Source organism: Lepisosteus oculatus, chromosome 1 (genome assembly GCF_040954835.1).
Source record: "Lepisosteus oculatus isolate fLepOcu1 chromosome 1, fLepOcu1.hap2, whole genome shotgun sequence".
Taxonomy (NCBI): domain Eukaryota; kingdom Metazoa; phylum Chordata; class Actinopteri; order Semionotiformes; family Lepisosteidae; genus Lepisosteus; species Lepisosteus oculatus.
In genome coordinates, this window is record NC_090696.1 from 6,665,077 (window position 1) to 6,687,076 (window position 22,000).

Consider the following 22,000-nt stretch of genomic DNA (forward strand, 5'->3'; position numbering starts at 1 on the left):
TCCTCATCTCCAACCCGGACTGTTGAATCGTTTGACTGCAATACGAGTAGATCTAAAGCTTTTTTCTGTGTTTCCTTTCCAATTTGATCCTTTATCCTGGTAAATCTGCAACAATAAAACTGACTTTGCAACAGGTATGATCACCTTTAATTGTTAGTTATGCAATGCTAATACACATACCCAGCATGCTGAAATACAATATTGTAAGGGGTGTGCTCATAGTTACAATGGAACTGGCAGGATAAGACCTTTGTTTAGGTGTTTCGTCAGGTTTGTGGTTATTCCTGCACAGTAAACTAGAAGAGCAGAGAGCAGGTTCAGATCTCGCTAGGCTGCACCGTTATTACAGAACCGGCAGGTTTTTTTTTTCCTGGATTAAAGATCAGCTGTGTGAACCACAGCAGCATGATTACTCCGTATCACCCCTTTACCGATCCTTCTGAAAATGCTGTGTGTGTGTAGAACAGCTGAATCACACCGTACCGGACTGCATTACTGTGATACTGCATTTTGGTTACCCAGGGATTTTCACCCACAGTTCAAAGTTACCCTAACATTATGCCACAAAATTCAGCTTTGGAAACAACACACCATGCTTTGGTGGAAAAAAGCAAACCGGATGTCGGGACTCGCCCTGAGTGCGATGTATCAGAAAGATGTGTCAATTCGTGAGGCAGCAGCTCCCGATCCTGTTCCCAGGAATCATATTCATGCTGTGCCTCACAGGAGATACTGCAGGGGAGAGAGCAGTGAAGCTGATCTTTTATAACATGCATGCATTAACTGAAACTGCTGCAATCTAGCGCATGGGTTTATGCTGTTAGAGACAGAAAGCAAGTCACCACAATTACCTTTTAGAAATGAATACTGAGTTCAATACTCCAAGAGACTGCTTGGTGCATAAAAGGCAGAGCAGCAGTATAACATTTTAAAAGCGATCAATAAGAGGCTTACACAAAACTGCTGTCAAGGAGGGCTTTCCTATCTGGAAAAAGCCACATTGTATGTCTAAGTGAAAAGCACAGGTACTGTATATACCGTACCTCCCTAATTTCTCCAGGCAGGCATTGGAGTAATGTAAGATTCAGGCAATGGTGTGGCGAAATATGTTTTCACATATACTGTACCTTGTCACACATGACACAAAAAGGGAATTTCACTGTAATTACTGCTTTCACTGTGGCCTTGATTTGACCGCATGATAACACTGACGGGACAAATGAATGCACAAGGAAGCAAGTTCACATTAAAACCGTAGTGTTTCAGATGAAACACTGCTGTTAATAAAGTGTACTGCAGCTGCCAATTCACATTCAGAGACCATGAAAGCTACCGGAACAGCATGATTGTAGTTGTCTAGCCTTTCTGTTTACTGTTTCAATCATGCATGCCGGTTTCTGTCTCTGTCAGGAATTGTGTTTGCTCTGTGGTATCGACTTAGTGTGAACATAAGAATTGCTGATTTAGCTTCTAGGTTGAAAGGAGGCTAAAAAAAAGTATATTTTTGGAATTTATATTTCTTTCTAATTCTGTATCTTGAGCATTTTAATGCATGACTCCCACAGTAAACCTGAATGTTTCTTAGATTAATCTTTTGTTTCTTTTTGTCATGTATAGTTCTACAGAACCCTTATCAGGATGTGCATTGCAAGGTGCTAAGTGTGATGTTTCTGCTGTATGGATTTGAAAACATCGCCATTATCCTTGAAGCTGTGCAGCAGCTGTATGTCTTGAAGTACCAGGCTGGCTTACACCCCACTATACTCTCCTCTGACCTTATGAGCTGTTAAATAACAGTCACAAACCCTCACTGTTTTTCCTAGCCTGCAACTATCATTCTCCTTAGTACAATTGATTTTCCTACTTTTTAAATTCTGTTATGAATCCAAATGTATCTAAAATGTTCTTACTTTTGATCATTATGATTATGGTGCTGAGTACCCACATGTGCAGCATACTGTCAAAACATATTTTTTTCACCTTAGAAATATCGCTAGACTACGCCCTATGCTATCATTAACTGTGGCTGAAAAGCTGATCAACACATTTGTGTTCTCTCGAATTGACTACTGTAATGCTCTACTCGCTGGGGTATCTAAATCTACTCTGAACAAACTGCAGTATGTCCAAAATTCAGCAGCCAGAATCCTGACCAGGTCTAGTGCAAGTGTTCACATTACTCCTATTCTGGAGTCCTTGCACTGGCTTCCGGTCAAATTCCATGTGGACTTTAAAATCCTCATGCTCACCTATAAGGGTCTGCATGGCTTGGCACCTCAGTACTTCAGTCTGAACTTTTATCGCCCTACTCCCCACCTCGCAACCTTCGCTCTTCTAATTCTGGTCTCCTTACTGTCCCCTAAACCCGTCTACACTCTGTGGGTGACAGGGCCTTCTCCTGTTATGTCCCCAAGCTCTGGAACTCTCTCCCCAAGGATATCAGAGAGTCACCTTCTCTAAACTCCTTCAAATCCAAACTCAAAACCCTCTTCTTCAGAAAAGCCTTTCCTTAACATGTTCCATTCTTCACCCCTCTGCTTTTTTTAGTACCACCATCCACGCTCTCCTCTATATATTGTAATTGTGTTTTATCTTGTGTATTCTTCTTATTTATTGTTGTTGTCATCTTGTAAAGTGCTTTGAGAAGCCACCTTTAAAGGTGCTTTATAAAATAAAGTTTATTATTATTATTATTATTATTATTATTATTATTATTATTATTATTACCCAGAGTTGGATAGAGTTTCAGTTCTCAAGGGCTCATAGGTAATTTGAGCAAAGTTGGTCGAAACTGACTGCATGTCTGTGCACACTCTCAAATCACGGGCTGAACACAGTCCACAGGGTCCTAATTTAATGGAACTGTCTTTAGGTCAGCTACTACTATACAAATCCCCCCATATGAACAAGGCATCAAACAGTCAAGCTAAGCCAAGGAATCTCAGGGTGCAAAAAATTCCAAACTCCCACATCACTTTGTATAGAAAGGTGCCTCCGGTTATCAGTTAAAACACTCTGCCTGTAGTATTCATGTGTGTCGTAGTGATCACTCTCGAGCTGTCTGCAGGGTTGACTTTATCAATGTCCTTGAAGGGTTTTGAACACTTGTATCAGCTCCCCTGTTCAAGTAATCTTTCCTGTTCAAGACTGAAAACATTCTGTCCCTTCTGCCTGTCAGTGCGGGACATTCCTTTGGGCCCAGTAATGTATGATGCAGCTCTTCTCTGGACTTATTCCAGAGCAGCAGGATCTTTTTTTATGTCATGCAGAGTATGAAGAGGGCGGTTGAGTGGGCAGCGACTCCAGACAAACTGGGGATTCTTGTCTGGATCACAGTCTCCCGAATGCTGTGGGGAAGGAGCTGGGGCTCCTAGTCACCCGAGCAGCTGCTGGAAGACAAGCGGTTAAAAAGCAGGAGGCAGGGCTTCCTGAGCCTGTCATTATCTGCTCTCTGAGAGAGCAAGCTGCACCAGAGGGGGCCTGGCAAGGAATCCACAGACTGACCGAGCAACTGGACAACTGAGGAGCTCCAGAGCTTTGTGAATAATTTAGAAGTTTCGTGAAAAGTTTCAGAGAAAGACGGGGTGGTTTTGAGGCCAGTAAGCAGCTTAGCTACCTGACATGACATTTCAGGAAGTTGAAGAAGTTAGACAGTAATTCAAACAGGGGCTTAGGCTTTTGTTCTGTCAGGTTTGCGGTTATTTAGGTTTCCTGCACAGTAAACTAAAGGAGCACTTCTCTTTACCTCACAGCTACTTTATATGCTTGTTTTACTCCGACCCGCCTATCAGAGTTCCTGTCCTATGACAGCCCGCTCCAGGGTGTGTCACAGAGGTGACCATGTGCAATTTCAACATCCTTTAAGCGAATTCTGTCCATTTAACAATCTGTTTAACATTCAAGGTTTCACAGACTCTAGAAAACAAAAAACTCTGTACAGTGTGTTTTTAATATTGCTCCAGCTTTTTCAAGCTTGGTGTTTCTCACCTCAAAAATAGCTCTATATTTCTACTATCTGGTTGCAACACTTTCCATTTGTCTGCAATAAATGTCATCTGCCAGGTGTTTGCTCACCCTTGAATTTTGTCTAAATCTCTCTGGACATCCACTGCTTCTTGCACAGTGTTTTTGTGCAGGACCTGAGAGAGAGAGAGACTGCCCTTTTGCATATAGTCTCGGAGAGAGATTTATGGATGTGTATAGTCTAAGTTAAGAATGTTTTTGGAAGCCAGTAAGCAGCATATCTGTATGGGTACAGATAGTCAGGAAAAAAGTCTGCTCAAGAGTTCGAAGAAGAGCTGTGTTTTGTTTTATGTTTTGGTTTGCATTTGCCTGCATTATGAAAAAAGCACTAGCTCTGCGCCTTACGGCCATATTTGTGTTTGTCTTCTGGGCCCATCTGTGCTCGGTTGCTGCAGTGATCCCTGGTCTGTGGTCTCACAGCCAGTAAAAGGGAACCGCCTTCTTAGCAGAGGTGTGGCGTGTTTGACTGAGGTGCCGAGTCGCCAACACAGACAGGAAACATCAAGGGTTGTCACATTGGTGCCCAAAATGGATCTCTTCTCTGCCCCGATCCATCCTCATGTGAGAGCTACTGCTCTCTGCATACCAGTACATTACCACAATAAAAGGAGACCCAGCAGGTCCAGTTGTGCAACTCAAGGACACACTTCTACAGAGAAGACTGTAATGGAGACACCTGCTGGCCTGAAATCCTACAATGTGCATACTGAGACTGCTCAGAAAGCTCAGACACATGAAACAGGCACTGCAGCAGCAAAGGGTATCTGACATGGAAGCTACAATTTGAGATAACCTTGTGTTGGAACATACAAGGCAGCCTGACAGCACTTTTGGACTAAGTTGTGGTGTCTCTTGTATTAAGCACCTTGGTTTGTAAGGTTCAATAACACCTATGTATAAACTGGATAAAAAAAAAATGAGAAAGACTATTGATACTTCAAAAACTTAAAGTAAAAAACTTAAAAGTAGAAAAAAATTAAAAACAAAAACAAAAACAAAGACAAAGAAGGGTAAATGCATAGAGAAATGATCTTGTTAGTCAATGTTAGAAGCTATGAGCTAATAAAGTCATATCACCCTGTAACGCACAACTGACAACCCACTGAAGCTAAACAGGTGTGAGCCTGGCCAGTACCTGGATGAGAGACCTGGATGAAAAACTAAGGTTGCTGTTGGAAGTGGTGTTAGTGGGACCAACAGGGGGTGCTCACCCTAGGGTCTGTGTGGGTCCTAATGCCCCAATATAGTGATGGGGACACTATACTGTAAATGGGCACCGTCCTTTGGATGAGATGTAAAACTGAGGTCCTGACTCTCTAGGTCATTAAAAATCCCAGGGAGTTTCTCGGAAAGAGTAGGGGTGTAACCCCAGTGTTCTGCCCAAACTTCCCATTAACCTTCACCTGCTGTCACATCATCCAGGTGGGGCTGCCCATTGGTGGTAGTGGAGGGGAGTCCCCATTACCTGTAAAGCGCTTTGAGTGAAGTGTAAGGAATTATTATTATTAAGGAATTAAAAGCTATGAGCCAATAAACAGTAAGTTACAACAATTCTATTTGGCATCTTAATCAAAAGGCCTAGAAGAGTAACATAAAGTTTTTATAATGTCCTCCTAAATAATTTAAAGTAATCTTTACGTTGTTAAAGTGTTTGACATACCATAAAACTAGACAACAAAGTTTTGAAAAAGCAGAAATGTCAGTTTTTTTAAGGTTGTTTGAAGTTGTTGAGAGTTCTTAAGAGATTTATCACCTCAATTTATACTAATGCTGAAAGCCTTTCGTAAGCATTTCAAAACCTTTGGTCCAGCTGACAGAAACTCAGCTTTTAATACCATCTTCAGATCACTAAGAATAGAGTTCAAGACAGACTTATGTCTCTGTGAAAAATCAATAGCATTGCTTGAGGTTCTAACTAAGCTTGGTCAGGCAAGATGCACAGTCTATGATCTCATAATGTTGTGTCCCTCAAAACTTGATTTTCTTATATTAATCTTGAACTTTTACGTTTAATTGTGGACAGAATCTGTAAAGTGCCTTCCTCTCAGTTGCGTAATCAGATCTTCTTAAAGAAGGGGTAGCCAGTTCAGAATGTGAGTGTGAATATGATGTGGGATAGCTCCCACTCTACGGTACAAGTCGGGATACATATGGAAACATCAGAGCTCAGATGGTACACTAAGAAGTAATGGAGAATTTTTGACAAGCTTGTCTTCAGTTTGTTTCTGAAGAGTTTCCTCAGTAGTGTGATATTACTGTGATTTGGTTATTGCCTCTTTAATGATACATGATCCCACAACAGTATCTGAAAAAAAAACTACCTAAAAACTTTGTTCTGGGATTTTAGATTCCTTGAACATCTTTTCAATAAAAGTTTCCCTTTCCTTTCCTGTAGAATTCTGCTTCATGAAGTCAGTTAGGGGTTTAGTTCACTAATTCTGAATCGGCCATTTGTGTGAATACTTACAGATTCAGAATTCACCACTTGAAGAGGACAGAGGACGGGTTTTTATGAAAATCACCGAACATTTCAGTAGCTCCGCTGAACACTTCAAACAGAGCGATCAGCAATCAGAGGTGCCTCTTTTACTCTTCATCACAGTTACCTTGCAGTGAGAGTGGGGGAGAACGCGATGTGAGAAAAAATCCTGATCATGGCCATTTTACACAGGTCCGCCGCTGAGCCTGCAATAATCACAATGTCAAAGTCAGGGTCAGCTGTTTATCTGTATCAGGAAGAGACGGTCTCTGACATACTGTATATATCCGTACATCTTTTTACGCACATTATTTTTGTTTTAAAAATTTAGAAACGGCGAAGCATGTGAATTGGTACCCTCATATCAAACAATGCAAGCCGCCTTCGAAACCACAAAGAAGCGAGACGAAAAACAACTTTTAGAAACCTCCACCAAATGTAGAGGGTGAAGGGGAAGGTGTTATATGACTCGTTTCATGTCAAGAGTTGACATCACATTTCGCCAAGTAGTATGGGTAATAGTGAGCAAAGGGGCTATGGGGTGGCACGAGAGACGTGTGATACTGTTCACTGCATCTTCCTTCGTGCATTAATCACTATTGGGTGCACTCTTTTCGTAAGAATAGCTGTGGTTTAGACTTTATCACAGACCATAAAGGTGTTAAAAAATGAAAATTGTATGCGTCTGTAATTACACAAAAAGCGAATGAAGTAATTACTGTACAGTACTGTACTTAGGTATGATTAATAATGTCTAACTAGGTGAGCAGTGTTTTTCATGACTAAAAACACAAACCATAGTATGAATGTTAGTTATTATTGAGTCTTTTGTCATTTTTTGGTGAAGAAATCAAAAGCTGGGTTGACATTTTTGGGGTCCAGAATGGATCGTAATTTTTCCCCATTAAGAAATAATGGAAATAGGATTTTTTTTTATTTTCACAATAGTACAAGTTTTTTGGGAACGAATTACTTTTATAAAAAGAGGTACAGGTGTACAAAGAAATGTGCTTCATTGCAGTTAGGCTATAATTGTGTCACAATTTATTTCCTTAACCTGCTGGACAGGTTCTAGATCCTAATGCTCTTTAGTCCCCAGCCTATAACAGAGCAATGTTGCTCTACACTGGTATGACAACCTCACAATGTGGTTCCACAAGATACAGTATTTATCTACAAGTCCCCCAATATTCATCAAGAGCTGACAAAAAAAAAAGTTAAGCCACTGAGGGCCAGCAAAAAGGCAATGTGCACTGGAGGAACGCAGCCATGCACGCAGGTGTACGTAAAAGATCAGGTTCTGCAAACATCCACACGAAGAAGGCAAGCCATGTGCTTGTGAGACAGAAGACAGAGCGCCTGCACAGAGAAGAGAGACACTGCACCACAGCGAGGAGCAGCAGGTGTGCTGGGGTCCCTGCCAATAACGAGAGCGCCAGATTGATTCAGCGAGAGAAATAATGAGGGGGTCAGAGCTGGATGATTTAGTTCGCTTTCCAACTCTCAGACACAGCTACCCTGCGCTTTGAAAAGCAGGATGAGAGCAGGCAAAGCAAGAGGGCTGTGGAACTCCCTCCTCCTGTAAAGGGACAGGTTGTCAGTGCACAGAAACTTCATTTTACAAACTCGCCCAATTCCGAATCAGAAACAACAGAGGTGTTTACAATTGGGTTTGCAAACGCAGCGGTAAAAAGGACTAATTTATAAATCCTTTCCTAAAATAAGATTTATTGTACTTGGAGAGTTTATAATTGTATTTATAAAAAAACACAGCTTTCCTTGGGCCCGATTTAAAAAAAAAACGTAACAGTCTTTTTTTAAAGTACCTCAGAAAGTGTGCGGATTATTTCCATCGTTTGAAAGGGGTGCAGAAGCAATTTATAACTCGGAAACCTTTAGAATCCCCAAAAACCTGATTCTTTTTGAGTCGCTCAGTACTTTAAGCTTCTTAAGCTGAGAGATAGAGGCTTCAGACCTGTATCATAAACGCTGCAGTCAGAGACCAGCCCTATCCTGGAGCATCCTGAGGACAGATAGGAAGGTGCAATGGAGTACCTTGAACCACAAAGTTGACAGCCTGCCTCTCTGCCTGGTTTCGGAGGGTCCAGTCGGGTGACAGGATGTGTGGAAGACGGCGTCGACGCCCCATGATAGATACAACACAGCCTGGATAACAGAAAAAGAGACAGGCTCTGGAGACCAAGATGACCAATTGAAAATACATGTATCATTGGGAACTTCAGTGGCAAAGACTGGTATTCGATGTTGTCCTAGTAGTAAGAATCTGTATAGATTAATTGGAACATATTATGTCAAACATTTAAATCATGACAATACTTGAGTACAAGAAATTTCTGAATTTTAAACCAGTGCAAACCCCCACCTGATCAGAGAGTACCAATAGAGGTTAACTTTTCCCTGAACAATTAGGTGATGCGGAAAGAGACATTTAACAGTTTAAAAGTATCTGTCACATAAACCATAAACACACAAGCCAAAAAACACAACTATCAGAGTGAGTCCAACACAATCCAACCTCCCCCCCTAACATGTTTGTCCACTCTGATGCACTCTGAAGTGGACAAAAATCTTTGGAAGAGAAAATAATTCTACTTTTATTAACTAAATGTTCCTCATCAGCTGAGGCTACCCTCTGAACTGATACTGAAAGGGTTCCTGAATGGTGAAGGCAGATCCCTGGGTGCCCACTCCCTAAAGAGGTTTGGCTTCTCCAGGAGGAATACAGCGGTATAACGGGTGGTAGACACAACTCACTCTCTCTCTTCTGTATTATTACTCTGTCGCTTTACTTTGGATTACTTGAAGCCTCTGTTTAGGCAGACCACATGGTCACTTGAGCTGGTTTCTTGATCTTCAAGAAACCTTCCAGTCTTGTAAGCTGTGGAGTCACTTTGGGTCTCACATGGGGTCTGCTTAATTAGCTAGATAATGTAGCTACTGCTTGCATTTCCTGGCAACAATTAACCTATTTTAGGTAACTTCTTTTATAGGAACATCTTACCCCAGGCACTTACAATGGCCAAAAGGTATATACTTCACTTGAACCCAGACAAAACTAATTCTCTGTTGAATCATCTTAGAAAAACAATATTTAACAGTGACCAGATCATTCTGAATAAGGACAGTAAACTGTCCTTCACGGGGATGGGAAATACAAATGAATTCTCATGGCAGTATATACACTGCAGTACAGTAAACAGGACTGCATCTTCTCCAGATGATTCTTAGAGGAAACAGGAAGAGAAAACTAGAGGAAACGTATCTGGGTCCTGAGAGAGAACTCCTTCAGCAGACCAGTCTGTCTAGATAATCTGGACACTTGAAGAGTATTGTACTGTAGGCTTTAAATAAAGAGATTACTTGTCTTATGCAATTTTGTGGAAATGCTTATTTCCTATTTGTGGAATCCACAGGCTAAAGAAATCTATCTTTGTATGCAGAGGCATTATTTGGAATAGTAAGAGAGATTCACCATTTGTGTAGCTTCTGTTTAAGAGAGTGAATTAGTCCTACATAGGAACCTCGTGTGATAGAATGCAAATTCCCTCTTTGCTCATTTATGGTGGCTTCTGACTCTTACTGAGAGTTACTATTTCTCTGGGAGGCAGGACTCTAATGCTCACAGTATCGTAAATAATATACAGTATCTATGAATAATAGCGAAACTCTGTAATTCTATTATTATTCACCCTCCCAATTACTTCTAAACATATCACTGAGTTTGCTGCTTATGCAATGACATTCAAATTCACAGAGGTTTATTGACAAGACTGACGAATTAGCATCGCCAAAGAAATGGAAATATTTACAAACACTAAGGACAACGATATCATTTTGCTGAGAGTCTCGCTGTCTGTTCCTCAGTCATATACTGAGCTGCCAGCTCTGCTGAGTTTCCTCCTCTCACCCCCAGCAGGCCTGGAAGCTGTTTTGATTCTGGCAGGTATGGGAATTCTGGGATTAAATTTGTTATTTTGGAGAAGAATGTTTATCCATTCTGTCTATCGTGCATTTTTATGTAAGAAATATTGATTATTTCTTACAGCGTAGCAAAAAGTGCATCTCTTACAGCGTAGCAGAATGTGCAACTCCGTCTCCAGGCTTCTGTCTGGCGACAGTGCGATCATAGTCTGTCCTCCCTGGGTAGCCCGTACTTCATCAGGGTCTGTTCCATCTTTTTCTCTCTCCTGCTGGTCAGAAACTCAGCAAGCATGTATTGCATTCCAGTTTGTGTGCTTGATTGTGTGTCCCTGTGTGCGAGGCAGTGTAATTTATTCCGTGCTGCAATTTGGTTGACTTTAACTTGTGGCACCCTAGCTATCCTGCTATGTCCAGGGATATACTCCCAATCAGCAGCCAAAGTGGCCCATCAAAACGAGGGACACGAAATAGCATCATCCTGCACAATCACATGAGGCCTGGTACACAACAACATATATCACAGACCATCAACCAGACCAAAGTCTCACAGTGGCAGAGAATAAAATGTATTTTATGGAGTAATCAAGGAAAACGTCACAGCACATCACCCGCACAATCTAATCAAAAGACTCGTTTCAAACAAAAACTGCAGGGCAAAACCACACACACACACCGGTCTGTCTCAGTCCTCTACAGAGATCAGAGAGACAAACAGAGCATGGAGACGAGGAAGCGCCCACGTTAGTTTCTGTGCCCGAAGGGGACACTCGGACTGACCACCAGGAAGGGGTTACCAGGAGGCGGCCTGCAAAAACAGGAGGAGAAACCGCTGCTGCTGTGCTGCTCTGGCCATCCCTGGCTCGAGCGGCGTTTCTTGCTGGAGACACTTGTTGTGTCGATCTGCATGTTTATTTTAACTTGCTGTACAGTAAAATGGATAGACTTTATTTTTCATAGAAAAACAAAATTGCATGGTAACTTTTACTTTGTGACTATATAGGGGCGGAGCGGTGGCTCTGTGGCTCAGGATCTGCGCCTGTGGCTGGAAGGTTGCCGGTTCAAATCCCGCAGCCAGCAGAGGAATCCTACTCCGTTGGGCCCCTGAGCAAGGCCCTTCACCCCAACTGCTCCAGGGGCGCTGTACAATGGCTGACCTGTGCTCTGACCCCAAGCTTCTCTCCCTGTCTGTGTCTCATGGAGAACAAGCTGGGGTATGTGTCTTTTGGGACGGTCATACACTCTGCAGTGTTGGAAGATGCTCATGCACACTTTGACCATCCGTGGCCATAAAAGCCCTTGGTATCTTCTCTGATGAGTATTCTTCTTGCTTTGTCATCTAGTTTGGAAATGAAGGTCTGATCTAAGCAAAACGTTGGTGGTTCCATATACCTTCCACATCTAAATAATCGTCTCCTGTGTGCTCCGAGAAATATTTAAGGCCATTGAAATCTTTTTATATCCATCTTCAGCTCTGTGCTTTTCCACAACTTCATCCCAGAGGTCTTTCGCCAGCTCCTTGTTGGCCACAGTTGACGCCTTACTTTGAAGCGCATAACCTAGGAGAGGAGACCTATAAGAATAGCTGATTTTATTCTGAAAGCTTCAGAATGACTACCACTAACACGTGTGAAGGCTAGTTAGTGTGTTGATTTGGAAGAGCCGATTGACAACAGCCGTTACGAAGGTCTGTACACGTATCCAACCCATTTTTCTAGATTTTCATTTGTAATCCTTTTTTTGAAAACATCCTTTTCAGGATCCTTTACAAAAACACCCTTTTCAGTACAACATAATGTTTAATATAACCCATTTAAGCTGTCCCAATTACAAATACTATAAAAATGTATTTCACACTGTTGCATAAAGGACCAAATGTGCTGAAGTCAACACATTTAGATCTTCTCACCACTTCCCAGAAGCCACACGGTATTAACCTAAATGAACAAGCACAATGGGATCCATCCATTTCCATGCAGTGCCATTTTAAAGTCAGGAAAGGGAATCTCCAAGGGCAGTACATTCCTGGTTTTCACAATAGGGGGTGACTTTACACCCAAATCCCCATTTAAATGCAGAGTGAGCCAACAAAAGGTACATATAGCTGAAGGTCACTTGGTTACATGTACTGTATGCCTTTCAGGCAAAGCGTATTACATAGGAATTGGGGAATGTCAGCCATCTTTCCCTATGCAGTGTGGCATTCAGGGAATGCTAGCATTTGTTCAGCTGCTGGCCGCTTAGCTTACCAATGTATGGGGACATGCTATTATATGAAGCAGCGCGCTGGAAGTTATTGTTGGAGTTAAATTCACTGCAGTGAGTCTGCTTGTTGCAGGTCACTCCGCACACACCAAAAAACAACCCATCAGCAAAAAGCCAAGTTTTTCTTCCAAGAATCTGGACACCCAGACAGGAGTCTTCATAAATATCTTTTTAACAGTTTGAATATGAAGACGTCAACTCCAGCTGGTCTTCCAATCATCAGGAGTGCTTTGAAGATGCTGTTTTGTATTTATTTAATTGGTAGGTTAATGGCTCAGCCTTTCACTGCTGTGGTATGTGTTCCAATGTGGTATCATGAACAAGGATATATAAGGTCTGCAGTATCAGGCAAAACCACCCTTGGGTACAAAAACCACAAACCCAGACTGGAGCATAAGATCTAATATGTACCCCCAAAACTAAAACTACATGAACAACTTTCACCCTGCTATGGTTTTCTAATTTTTAATATAAGTTAGAGGGCTTTAATTTGGTACATTTCATATGATTATGTTTTTGGGACTCTTTATAGGAGTTTATGATTTAGTCATGAGAGTTCAAAGGTCACTTCCTGGGTCTTTATCTTAGCAGGGCTGAGCTACTGATAATGTCTCCACACTGCTGCCAGGACTGAAGCCTCAGTCTCCAAGCACTTTCAACACCATCCATGAATCCTTAAATACTTGCGATCTTGATATTTCTTCTGCACAGCTCCTAAAAAAAGCTTTGACACTACCTGGGTTGGAGATGCTAAATTATCTCTGGCCCCAAAACTCATGACACAAAGATACCCCCTCAGGCATCTAAATATGTAAGTTTTGAAAGGAGACAGATCCGTCAGCAATATCAGTCTCTGCCATGTACAAAAAAATATTTAAAAATCAACTCCTTCCAGTGAGAGTTTTCAATGATTTACTGTCTTTTAGAGAACCACTTGACTCTGCCAGGCTCATTCAGCTTAAATTAAAAGCACCTAGTAAGCTGCAGTAAATACATCCTTATGTATACCCAGTCTCTGACAGTCTGTAATAAATAGCCTGTTGAATTATGAACCATTGCATTGGTTCCTGTCTACAAATGTACTGTCAGCCATGCCCAAATATTCTGCTCTTCAGACAATCTTCAGGTTTTAGAAGTGTGGAACTTCAGTGCAACTGTGATCAAAGTTGTCTGGGTTCCAGTATTCCTCATTGTGAATGAGTGTATGAGCATCCAATTCCGCCCTATATCTCCTATTTCATCTCCAGCGCCTTATTCATAGGCTGTGCTATTATTCCTGCAATGCCAGTGAAAGCAGGGTTTATCCAGTTGGATCTGGGTTGTCCTAGATGAACACAGAGATCACATTAATAAAAGTGGGATGCATTATGAGCTGTGGGCTGAAAGTCTGCCTTTGCATGCACTGCTGTTGTCAGTTCAAAAAACAAACTTGGATAGTGGTGCCACTGGAATGACTTCCACCCCTTCGTAACTTTTCACATTTCAACACATTTGATCTGTTGCATTTTCTTGTGGCTTAAACAGTGCCATGGTCCTGATCCTCCTGCATCTTCTGGTTGTCGTTACAAATGAGCTTGGTTAGTCTGGCTCCTAAAGCCTTGTTTTTTGTAGTGGAACAAGGTCGTAAATTAGCATGAACACTGAGCCAGATGCTGGGTATTAGTTCTTTCTCAGGCTTATAGCTTTACTTACTTCGTTGAATTTAAGCAGTGGGCCTATGACGCATTCAGACCTCTTATTATTGAACGTTAAACATAGGTGTCATTCTCGCCTGTGTCTGCGTGTCATTTATTAATCAATAATCAGAGTTTTTTATTGAGTGGAAGGGAGGGACAATTCAAAAACAAGTTGAAACAGAGCTCTGCTCTTGGAAATGACACTTCCATTAGATCATTAATTAGATAAACTCAATAATTGCACTTTTGCACATAAGAGCTTGGTTGGAATGAAAGCCAGAAGACACAGGGCATTTCATTTCCCTGGACCAGGATGGGAAAATACTGGGCTACGGGATGCTGATGAACCTCACCCACACCTCTGTCTTCCTCATGGTAGCAAAGAGAAGGAATCTGCAAACTGGATCAATAAATTCTTGCAAAGATGCTGATGATATACTATTCACAACAAAATCCAAGTCCAAATGGCCGCAGCTGAATTCCTGCATGGGTCAGTCTTGGGAGTAAAATAAAACCTCCTGAACCAACCCTTATATTTTCAGTGAAAAAATTCAAACTTTGTTACAGAAAATGACTACTTTTGTTATTACGGTATTCACAATAGTAGCTAAGCAACACAGAATATTAGCTACTGAGAATCAAAAGAGCTCAATGGTTTGAATAACCACCTCTTGTTTGCAAACTTTGTTTTACGATCTCGTTAAGCATTTTGTTCGACCTCCTGCAAACTTTTGGAAGTTAGACAAGTCTACCCAATGAGATATACCAATCCTGACAGGCACCTCAGCGCAACTCTATTACTTTTTCTCTAGCAAACCAAGAGTAATCAGTTAATCTCTAAACGTCAAGCACCGAGAGTGAGAGGTCACCAGGAGCTCTTGTTAAGTTGCATAAGCCTTTTCTCTGTTTGATCTCAGCGGGAGAGACACCTCATGGCTAAAACAAACCCTCCCCACTACCCAAAGCTGTGTGCACAGCAGCAGCTTTGACCTCACTGTTTAAAGAAGCTGTCTTGCGGGGGGGTGAGTTAGGAGTTAAACTGTATGGTTCACAGTCGTGCCTTTGTAAGACAGGTACTATCAAGCCAACCCCTTAATAAATACCAGAGACCCGCTTTGCTTTTGAAAACAAGGACTGCAATTTTCTGATTATCCAAAACACAGTCAGAGTGGAGAGTTTTGCTGCAGTATATTTTATTCCCTGGAAAGAAAACATTCAGAGCAACGTTGTTAGTTTTTCCTTCTTTCATGTTTTCGCAGTATCTCATGCAATCCTCACGTTTTGTGAAAAGGTATAAGAATTGAACACATTGTTAAAATTGCTAAAGATGTTTCTCTTTCGTCTTTTACAGCTACAAAAGCCACTTGCTTCTGAGATTCCTCATTTGTTTTCAAGTCGAGTGATGCCTGTGCTCTCTGTCAGGTTTTAAAGCTCAGTCTTAAATGATTAATATATTACACATGTGTCTGGAGAGGTGCTCTTCAGGCAGTTTTGGTACTAAGAGATAAACTGGCATCATGAGCATCACAACCAGCCTTTGCCCCATTAGGATTTAAGCAAAAAGTCACTTATCCTTTTCGTACTAGACTGTGCAAAATTGAGATACACTATTTTCCACCTGTGCTACCCTTGTGCATAGAAGACCCTCTTGATATATACATTTCATTGTAGTAAGAAAGTGGTAAAATAAAATAAAGAAACATAATATTTTTGCAGCAACACTTACTAGTGTGTAATGAGCATTACCTTGATCTTGGCACTGCTGGATGGTTTTCTGTGTAAATGCCCGAACCTGTTTGTATTTCTGCAGAAAACTGTCCACAAACTGGCCGGCCTGCTCAGCAGTCAGCCCAAGTATCTCAGAAAGGCGCTCTTTACCTGGAAAAAAACACAGAAACACATATGTCTACATTTACCAGACACCCTTCAGTACTGAAACCATCCAAAAGCTCATTTTTTTTATGGTTCTGTTTTTGTAAGAACAGTTTTCCAGAGATGCCTTCGGGGGAAGAACAAACTCTATGTTCTTTCATACATGCTGTTTTTTTTTTAATCTGTAAAAGTCAGAAATGAGGCCTAACATAGGCCTATTCCTGCCTGCAGTGCCTCCGTGGTCATTTCTGTTGTGTCTGGAATAGAGTCGCATCTCCTGTCAACAGATTAGAACCAAAGGAACAAGTAATAGGTTTATTCCATGCTGAGAAGAGAAGAAAGGTGTCACCTGAAGAAGGCTCCACGGCTGAAATGTCGTGTTTTCTTTCGTCTTTTTTTCCAGCATGGAATAAATCTATTACTTGTTCCTTTGCAGCCTATGCATGCTGACGCAGCTCCCCACCTGAACTACTTAATTTAAGTCACTTCAAGCCAGGTTTGTCAAAGATGGTCTGCTCAGAAAACAAAGTCCCTCAAAGCTACAAGGAACAGTCACTGGCAAATACCTAACTTTAGCATCAAAGCTGGGCCATACTACTCTAAGATGCCCATCCAAAATCCTACCATTGCACGATAACCAGGAAACGCGCAGTAATCTATCCTGCTCTCAATCCTTACTTCTCAGTAATGAAGTAACATGATTTGGACATGATCAAGTATCTTTCAGTCATGCATTTATAAACAGCTTTGATATTTCAGAGGTGGGAGCTAGCGTTTTCTTTGACGTGGATTTTAAAATCTCCACCTCTCGGGCAAAGAAGCTAAAAACCATATCTGGTACTGTACATCGGCCCCAAAGCCACTCACCTCCCGATCACACTCATTTGCAACGTGTGTACTCCAAAAGATCAGAAAGGAAAAGGAAATAAAAAAGTGGTTAAAGACAGTGTGCTAGCAATACTGATTCCCGGAGGTCACTTTTCAGCTTGATGGATAAAAGAGATGATTTGTTCCCAACAGCTCAACTGAGCGCTCGCTGGAGCCAAACCTGTTTATGATCTTGTTTCTTTCAGAGGGTAAACAATCAGCATTTTGTGGATTACAGCCTATGCTCAGGGCTTGTATGCTTAAAAAAGATGGATGACCTGTTTCACCTCCGCATATAAATAACTGTAGAATAAGTACATTTTGTCTCAATAGCATTTAACTGTTTTTCTGTGGCATGTACTACCTGACGTGAGGTCTTAATGAGCATGTTTGCCAAACCAGCCAGCCTCACGGTTATGATCCTTAAGGGGATTAGAACAATTCGCCTGCTCCAAACATCAGGAGAACTTGTTTTAGAAGCTGTAGCTTGTCTGACAGCTGTGCCCCTCTAATTGCTTACACAGGAGTCTTTGGCAGCTCCTGAGTCCCAGTCCTTCTCCCTGCCTTCGTGTGACAGGACTGCCTGGAATGCAGCCAGCCTAGACCATGGGCTGTGCATGGGCTCCAGAAGACGTGGAAAAGAGTCCAGCAAGACCAGGCGAAAACAAACTGCAACTGCAAGGGTACGGGGCTCCAGTAATACAAACTGTGCCAAAATCGGATCAGAATAATACTTTCAAATCACATCGCACTGATGTGTCATTATTCAGTTTAAATATAAGACACATATGCTATGTCCCTAAGCACAGATGAGAACTCCACGTAGCTTCTGCAATCTCCACTGTTTCAGTATGTGCTCTGCATGCTGTGACACCCTGTTCACCTAGGTCATGGAAGTATATTCTTTTGATAAACAGAAAAATATACAAACATTTTTTTAAGGTCAAGTCTACGATGTTTTAGACAAAACATAGTTTGTAACAATAACACATGAAGCAGTGGTTAAAGTTCTGGCCTCATAGCTGAGGTTGCAGGTTCAAAACTTAAGATAAGACATTGCTATTGCACGAATGAGCTGGGTACTTGACCCAGACCCGCTGCAGTACAAACACCCAACTGTATAAATGGGTGCAAATTCAAAGTTCTTTGGATAAGAATGCCAGACAAATAAATTAGTAAAAATACTGTCTCTATGCCTCAGTTGTTTCAATTTGCTTTGTGTCTGTAAAAATTAGGATTATGTTCGCAGTGTTTTAGGATCTGAAAATAGACATGCACCCATGTCCATTCTGGAGAAAGAGTTCATGTCTCCCTGAGTTCCCTGAGGATATGATGGAGTTGCAAAGGTGAGCTGTTTGTCTGTACTGCCAAAAGATGTGTTCCAGTCTGAAGGCCGTGCTGCCCTTCTGAGCCTGCCGGTCCCGAAGGGTTCCAGTCTGAAGGCTGTGCTGCCCTTCTGAGCCTGCCGGTTTTGATGGGTTCCAGTCTGAAGGCCGTGCTGCCCTTCTGAGCCTGCCGGTTCTGATGGGTTCCAGTCTGAAGGCCGTGCTGCCCTTTTGAGCCTGCCGGTTTTGATGGGTTCCAGTCTGAAGGCCGTGCTGCCCTTCTGAGCCTGCCGGTTCTGATGGGTTCTAGTCTGAAGGCCGTGCTGCCCTTCTGAGCCTGCCGGTTTTGATGGGTTCCAGTCTGAAGGCCGTGCTGCCCTTCTGAGCCTGCCGGTTCTGATGGGTTCCAGTCTGAAGGCCGTGCTGCCCTTCTGAGCCTGCCGGTTCTGATGGGTTCCAGTCTGAAGGCCGTGCTGCCTTTCTGAACCTGGAAGTCCTAATATTGTCCAGCCTGCTGGCTTCCTTAGCATCTACAGTTTGGCTTGTGCTGTGGAGTGATGTAGTGCCTCAGCCCTCACTGGCAGAAGCTGATGGGAAAATGTCTCTCCGCATTCCTCCAGCCCGAGGTCATTCAAAACACCCACAACGGCCCCGTTTCCCTCTTCCCGTTCATCCTCTTTGGTCCGGTTTTTCTTTTTTTTGGTATTTCTTCCTCTCTCTTTTGTTGCCCCTACACGACAGGGCAGCTTGGTGATCTATTTACTGTCTTTTGACCCACTTGTGTCAGTTGCCATGACGAACGCTACTGCCAGGCCCTCTCCTTTAATTGTCTTCCAGTACCAATTCAGTATTCCGTAACCATAGAAATAGGCTCACTCGCCAGCAGGGATAATTGCCGGGGTTAACAGGATTCTCTCTTGGTCGTACTTTCTCACTGCCTTCAGCACCACTGCTCTCTTACAGGAGCTTTTATCTACGTTCTTCCCACAGAAAGCAAGGCAGCTGAAGGCACATTTAATACAAGAACGGCACATACCGTATCTAAAGGCCTCTGTGACTGTTTTTTTAACATAAGCTTACAGCAGTTAGGTAGAAAATAATGCGTTGCTCCTGTCATTCTTTCAAGGCAATTCTAACGTGATTAAAGAGTTGCAACTTGTTAGATGAAACTTCTAAGGATGTGCTTACAAAGAACATCCTGGCAGGGCAACAACAGAAAATATTTTAAACTATTGTATACATTTGGAAAGCATTTCTAATATGTTTGCTTTCATCTTTCCAGGTCTTTAAACTACAGTATGAATACAAGGCACACATTTAAAAAAAAAAAATCCAGATGTGCCTGTTCCTTTGTGTAAGTGCAAAACATCAATTACGACTTTACTATGGAAATAAATGAAATATGGAAAATGCTTCAGGGGAGATCGCACATACTGCTGTTGCTTCTCTCTTTAGACGAGGCTGAATGTATTGCAATCCTACGTTAGATTAGATGTAAGCAATCAGATGTTCCTAGACGCCCACATCACTAATGGCAAGACCTGAAGCTGCTGATGGGAACCACTTCTGGATAGAAAGTTATAAACAGAAGGTAACATTGAGGTGGCATCATTAAAATAGACCACGCATCTAAGCTGCCATCTGCTTTGCTCACAAAATGTGCTCCTAACTGCCAACATCGCGCGGTGGCAACAGACACCAGCGCCTGACCGTCTCACGGATTCGCAAGACGCGCGGCTGAAGCGTGCTGGAGTCGGCAGTTTCCCCTGTACCTTGCAGGATTTACCGAAGCTAGAAACAGCCGCTTGCTCTCAGGGCTCTTAAAGGAACCGGAGCTCTGCTAAGCCACGGCAGAGACTGATCCATGCTTTGGGAAGAAAGAGCGGCTTGCAGGAACTGCACAGCACAGCAGCTACGCAGTTACCTGGAAAAGCAATCAGCAATCAGCGCTTAATAGCTGCACAGCACCGGGCTAAGCTATCAGCAGATAAGTCTAATTCCATCCCTAAGCAACAGTGCTGTTTAAACTCCACCAGCTTTCCCGACGCACAGCAGTGCTTCCACTCAGACGGGAATGTCAAGTATTTAATTGGTTATTTTTTCAACGTTTTGTCTAAATCATCGAACATGAGCTTATCGTTCTTCTTCTGATTGCTCACCAGGCTGAACAGATACTTTAGAACGACCTTAATTCACTCGAGGGAACTGGCGTTCTCCGTTGTTGATGAGATCCGACGCTGGAGCCCAGCCCGTTCTCTAGGAGCTGGTCCAATTTGCTGGTCCCCCGCGCGGGGAGGACATATGCTGCCCTCCATATGCGGCGGAGATCACGCTGGCTGCCCCCATGAGCCGCATGGGCCACACCCCCGCCTCCCACACGCACAGCGGAAGACGAGGGGCTCTCCGCGTGTTCACAGTGCATTCGCCCAGCTCAGAACTGAGACCCAGTTCCCGCCACACTGTGCGGCCAGTCTCAACTTTAAGGCTGAGGAACTGAAGACAGCAGCGCCTGCTTTTGTTTGTCATCAAAATATCAGAATCTTCTTGAACTTGAACTTTATTGCCATATGTAACCGGTACTGGAACAATGGAATTCTTACTTACAGAAAGTCTCTCGATTGTAAAACAAGTGTAAAAAACAAAACAAAGTGCAAACAGTGCATCAAGACAATGTACAAACAAACAGTAGACAATGTACAAGTAAACATGTAGACAGTTTGAATGTAAACAATACAGACGTGTAAACAATGACTGGAGATGTGCAATAGATAAGAAATCATAATGAGGTAGATGGTGATGGTGTAGGTGTGGTCCGAGGGGGATGGCTAAATGTGTTAATCTAACGCCATGGGGTAAAATAATATGAAGAGCCAATTTAAAAAGGAGCAATAGCGATTGATGAATAAGAAACATTACACTTCAAAGTACCACAGTAGAGAAGATAACTGACGTGCTCAGTCCAGCATTAAAGACTGTAATGCCAGAGACCAATCAAATGCAGCAGAGAGTATGGCAGTTACGGCCTTCATTAACAATCGCACCACTTTAGGAAATGGGAGGGGAAAAAGTCTAACGTACTAATGGCCACTACTGTATTTGAAATGAGCTCAAGGACATCATGTGTTCTCCTTGAGGCTTTTTATACTTGTATTTAAATTGGGCATTGAGGAAAAGAGAGAGAAACTAAGCTGATTAAATACAGCAGTCATTTCTTGCAAATCCTTAAGCTGGCTTGTTGGGAAAAGCCCAGGAGTCAGTGCTGCACTGGCAAGGTGGCAGCTGACTTACTGGCCTGGAAGCTGTGCTCTGGGGGAGGCTGAAGGCCACACTGTAAAGGAGCACAGCCCAGTGACCAGGGCGCTTGTCTGGTCTGACGCTGCTTGACCTGTGCAGATTTCTATCACATACTGTACTGACCCCGGGTGCCCATGCGCAGTGGCAACGTATTGCACAGCCTGTGGAAGCAGCGAGGAAGCTTTAAAACAGTGCCCATGATATGAAACTTCAAACAAATCAAAATAGGTGGTAACATGGGCGCAGCACTGGGGCCCTGG

General features: G+C 42.6%; 1 protein-coding gene across 1 annotated transcript in view; it reads right to left on the reverse strand.

The window, feature by feature from the left end:
• The window catches only part of poln (polymerase (DNA directed) nu), a 146,946-nt gene that overhangs the window by 12,382 nt on the left and 112,564 nt on the right, over positions 1 to 22,000 (reverse strand). Inside the window, exons 21-23 of the mRNA XM_069194065.1 lie at positions 16,129 to 16,260; positions 8,558 to 8,668; positions 6,630 to 6,708 (exon numbers count right to left, since the gene is read on the reverse strand). Of these exons, the coding sequence (XP_069050166.1) occupies positions 6,630 to 6,708; positions 8,558 to 8,668; positions 16,129 to 16,260 (322 nt within the window). The remainder of the gene's footprint in view (positions 1 to 6,629; positions 6,709 to 8,557; positions 8,669 to 16,128; positions 16,261 to 22,000) is intronic.